Source organism: Octopus bimaculoides, chromosome 28, assembly GCF_001194135.2.
Source record: "Octopus bimaculoides isolate UCB-OBI-ISO-001 chromosome 28, ASM119413v2, whole genome shotgun sequence".
NCBI lineage: Eukaryota > Metazoa > Mollusca > Cephalopoda > Octopoda > Octopodidae > Octopus > Octopus bimaculoides.
Window position 1 is genome coordinate 15,378,100 of NC_069008.1, and position 5,302 is coordinate 15,383,401.

General features: G+C 35.6%; 1 protein-coding gene across 1 annotated transcript; it reads left to right on the forward strand.

Moving 5' to 3' along the window:
- Nucleotides 1-6: 6 nt before the first annotated feature.
- On the forward strand, nucleotides 7-4,092 carry LOC128251068 (zinc finger protein 836-like). The gene has a single exon (XM_052977403.1). It carries the CDS (start codon nucleotides 276-278, stop codon nucleotides 2,172-2,174), a length of 1,899 nt encoding a protein of 632 aa, XP_052833363.1. The 5' UTR covers nucleotides 7-275; the 3' UTR covers nucleotides 2,175-4,092.
- Nucleotides 4,093-5,302: the final 1,210 nt, after the last annotated feature.

Genomic DNA, 5,302 nt, shown 5'->3' on the forward strand with positions numbered 1-5,302 from the left:
ACTAAAAGAAAATATTATATGAAACAGATGTACCAGATTGTTTCTACAAATCTTTGGCAGAATTCATGTGAAACATTTCCTCTGGAATAATATTATAAGCAAAATTTCTGAACATCACCAACTGGAGTGTCAAGAAGAGTAGCTTGTGTGTTGATTAAATTTGCTAAACAAAGGTAACACTGGACATAAGTACAACAGTAGAAGTGCATGTAAGGAATAAAGTATAAAAACAAAAGCAAGAAAAATATATAAACTGGGATTTGGAAGGAAAAATAATGGAAAACAGTGAGAAACGTATACAATTGATTTCCCCTGAACCTATGGAAAAAGAGATGATATCATATGATTGTGATATCTGTACAAAGTTCTTCCTTCAAAAAAGTGACCTACTTAAGCACAAACGTATTCATACAGGAGAGAAACCCTATCGTTGTGATGTCTGTGGTAAATCATTCTCTTGCAGTAGTACCTTATCTATGCACAAACGTATTCATACAGGGGAGAGACCCTATCATTGTGATATCTGTGGTAAATCATTCTCTCGAAGAGGTCAGGTTACTGTGCACAAACGTATTCATACAGGAGAGAAACCATATAATTGTGATATCTGTGGTAAATCGTTCTCTCAAATACATCACTTAACTGAACACAAACGTATTCATGCAGGAGAGAAACCATTTAATTGTGATATTTGTGGTAAATCATTTTCTCAACGTATTCACTTATCTACACACATACGAATTCACACAGGAGAGAAACCATTTAATTGTGATATCTGTGGTAAATCATTCTCTGAAAGTTATGCCTTAACAAAACACATTCGTATTCATACAGGAGAGAAGCCATATCACTGTGATATTTGCAGTAAACAATTCTCTAGTAAAAGATCCTTAACATCACACACTCATACTCAAACATATTGTGACATTTGTGGTAAAACATTCTCTTGCAATAGCAAGTTATCTACACACAAACATACTCATGCAGGAGAGAAACCATATAATTGTGATATCTGTGGTAAACCATGCTCTAATAATAGTGCCTTAACGTTACACAGACGTATTCATACGGGAGAGAAACCATATCGTTGTGATATCTGTGGTAAATCGTTCACTCGAAGTAGTTACCTTACGGGGCACAAACGTATTCATGCAGGAGAGAAGCCATATCAATGTGATATCTGTGGTAAATCATTCTCTGATAATAGTGTCTTAACTAGGCACAAGCGTATTCATACAGGAGAGAAACCATATCATTGTGATATTTGTGGTAAGCCATTCTCTGGCAGTACTGCCTTAGTAGCACACAAACGTATTCATACAGGAGAGAGACCATATAATTGTGATGTCTGTGGTAAATCATTCTCTCAAAGTATTCACTTAACTTCACATAAACGTACTCATACAGGAGAGAAGCCATATCATTGTAATATTTGTGGTAAATCATTTACTAGTAATAGTTCCGTAAATGTACACAGACGTATTCATACAGGGGAGACACCATATCATTGTAATATTTGTGGTAAATCATTCTCTCATAGTAGTGCTTTGACATCACACAGTCGTATTCATACGGGAGAGAAACCATATCATTGTAATATCTGTGGTGAATCTTTCTCTCATAGTAGTACCGTAACTACGCATAAACATACTCATACAGGCGAGAAGCCATATGACTGTGATTTTTGTGGTAAATCATTCTCTCGAAGCTATGACTTAACTAAACACAGCCGTATTCATACAGGAGAGAAACCATATCATTGTAATATCTGTGGTGAATCTTTCTCTCATAATAGTACCCTAACTACGCATAAACATACTCATACAGGAGAGAAGCCATATAACTGTGAGGTTTGTGGTAAATCATTCTCTCGAAGCTGTGACTTAACTAAACACAGCCGTATTCATACAGGAGAGAAACCATATCATTGTAACATCTGCAGTGAATCATTCGCTTATAATAGTAGCTTAACTGCACATAAATGTATTCATACAGGAGAGAAACCATATCATTGTAATATCTGCGGTGAATCTTTCTCTCGTAATAATACCCTAACTACTCATAAACGTATTCATACAGGAGAAAAGCCATATCACTGGGATATTTGTGGTAAATCCTTCACTCAAAATAGTAAGTTAACAAAACACAAACATATTCATGCTAAGGAGCAATGAAATGGGTAGTTTCTCATTTCTTATTTGCTATATTTAATTTTCCTGTGTGTTATGCAATGGATATTATGACTAAAGTATTTCCAAAGAGTTTAGATTTTTTTGTTTTGTTTTTGCAGTTTTGATCTGCTTCTTCTTTGACCATTCATGCATTCCCTTTCCATGGTGGAAGGACCTCTATACCAAAACTTGTCCTCTTGACAACCCTACACGTTGTTCTTTATTAGATACTGCATCCACAAATTTCTTTGAATTTATTGCTTATAATCAGTCTGTTGCCCCACAACAGACTGATTCCTTGTTAGTGTCTGAAAATAGTTTCTTTGAATGAAACTTTGCAGAGATACAATTTCGAGTGACCAGATTGATGATTTTCCTAAAATTGAGGAAAAAACTGTTTGGAGGAGATTCTGATCACTCTCAACCCCACCCTGTCTTAGTTAATACTAACTTCAGAACCTGGGAAAACCTACCAGCCATTTGATCACTTATGGGTCTAGTGACACACAGAAAGCAGAATAGGCGGATACTTGCGATTGCAAAGTTGTTCTTTGGTAAAGAATGGACTTCACTACATAGGTTAGCAGTTATTGGCTTGAGACGGACAATGAGAAAGTCGGAGATTTGAACCAATCTGTAAAAGAAACTCCTGGAAGCTCATGGATGCTTCAGATGGTTGGAAATTTAGAAATGTACTAATTAAAGCCTTTGATGAAAAGAGAGAGAGATAGGACAATTGGAAGCTCTGATGAGACAACCCATGTAAAGCTGCAAAAGAAATCTGTGGCTGGTGCAAGATGTCACCCATTTGAGGGATGACATGGTGGTGGAACAGGGAAGTATACTGAGCAGTAGAAGCAGAGAGGCAGTCTCGGAAGAACGGGAGCAGTTGGTAGCTAGAAGAGAAGCCAGGAAGCAGGACACTCTTTAGCAATGAAAAAGTAGAGTACAAAGAGGACCAAAAATATGAAGTGTTCTGGTTTGAAGAAATTGATGTGTGAGATGTGTGTGCAGACGGATAATGACTGACTTGCATTCAGTGATTCTGAAAGGAAAGAGGCTTGGAAGTGCAAATATGAAAGGATATTGTTTTAAGAGCATTGTCAAGAGCAAATAGCAGAAGATCCTCAACTCACAGAAAAGGACTTCCAGGCTAGATTCCAAAAGTGACAATACAAATAGAATGGGAACTTTTTGATACCCCTTCATATCTGTATGAAGCAATTCGATCCTGGATTCCAGATCTGGAAGTACAACTCTAGCCTGAAATATGAGACTTCTGTAGACCTTCCTTCTGGTCATGGCTTTGTAGTCTGTTGCTGCTGTCAATGTCATGTCTTACATTGTTTATCCTATTCAGTATTTAGCAGCAATCATAATGTCAGCAGTTTTCATACCCAGTGTAAATCATCATGATACAGGTAACTCTCTTCCAACATTCAGATGGTTTCCACTCCTCTCTATGTTAGCTATTTTCAACTACATCTTTAATCTTTATGCACTCCCACAATATTGACTGTTCGCCAATACATAAAGTGTTTTTCTGAAAGGTAGAGACTTAAAATATTGTGAAATTAAGCCTGAACACGCTGTATACAAATGTTTATATTTACAAACTTGCAGACTCTTAACTTGTAATGTGTAAATTGTTTGTTTCTTAAAGGCATCATAAAAATGTATTCTCATTCTCTTCACCATGTCCCTCCCCTCTCTCTCTCTCTCTTTCTCTAGTTATATATGTATATATATATATTATTTCTTATGCATTGCTTTCATTCTGTTTTAAACTTTGTCTTCCAGCGTTTGCTATCACAGCTATCACATACAATTCCTGTTTTCTGATTTGATAAAAATAATCAAATTGCAAAATCTGTAAAAAATTTATAAAATTTTTGTGGAATAAATTAGTCACAAACTGGGATTCGGTGTGAAAAAGTTCATCAATGTAGCAAGTTTGAACATTTCCAATTAGTTTTGAAGGTTCAAAATCTGTGAGGGCAGCATCAAGCGCCTCTCTGTTTCTCTATCTCTTTTATTTCTCACTTTCCTAATGGTAAACTATATATTTACCCCACTCACTCACTCTGTCTGTCTCTCTCTCTCTCTTTATATATATATATATATATATATAGAGAGAGAGAGAGAGAGAGAAAAAGACAGAAGGTGAGTTTATATGTATAAGGAATCTGATTAAAGTGACAGGGTCATTTAAAAAAGCTATGTGAAAGGTAATCAATAATAATATGCTAACTTTTTGTACATACCTGTTGTATGCCTCACGCTTCAAAGAAGTGGCAAAGCGAGAGAAAGGAAGTAAGAGAGAGTGAGGGAGAAAGAGAGAGACAGTGAGAGATGACAGCGTTGGTTTTGTGTTTTTAAATGTTTATCATGTCGCAAGAAAAGATATATCAATATATATATACACATTGTTTAATCAAAAGCGGGAGAGAAGTGGGACAAAAGAAATTAAAGAGTAAGAGAGAGAGTAGATACATAAAGCCACAGAAAACTTCATACATACACACAGCAAATATTGGCTGTTAATTTCACTTTTCATTACCACATGAGGATAAAATTAACTCACAAATGGCTGAGTACTCCACAGATATGCATAACATTAACGTAGTTCTCAGGGAGATCTAGCCTCATACTGAATATGACAATGCTAGCCCCTTTGAATTACAGCTACAACTCAACACATATATGAATATATTTGTTTGTGTATAGTTTAGTTTAGTTAAAATATGATTGCAATGAGTGTTGAGTGGTGGAAATAAATGCAATTAAACTTTCATTAATAAATCCATTTATTATTTCGATCGTTTGCGCTTCAATTTGTACCCAGAAATTTTCAACAACTGCACACCTGAAGAAATAGAAAAACGAGTAATTTTATCTCCTAAAAATTCTGCAGTGGTGAAGAGGAGGTTCAGAACTATCCATTTGAATTCAGAGTAATTCTATCTCCTAAAAATTCTGACGGTCTTGAAATAAATGAAGAAGTTCTTCGTATTATACCACTTCGATTTGCATATTCAACAACAATTAATAAGTCTCAACAGCAAACGTTTGCATCAAACGGTATTTTCTCATGGCCAGTTATATGTCGGATTTTCAAGGGAACGCGTTAT

Coding starts and splice junctions, on each gene's coding strand:
- LOC128251068 (XM_052977403.1), top strand. CDS start 276: ATGGAAAACAGTGAGAAACGTATACAATTGATTTCCCCTGAACCTATG.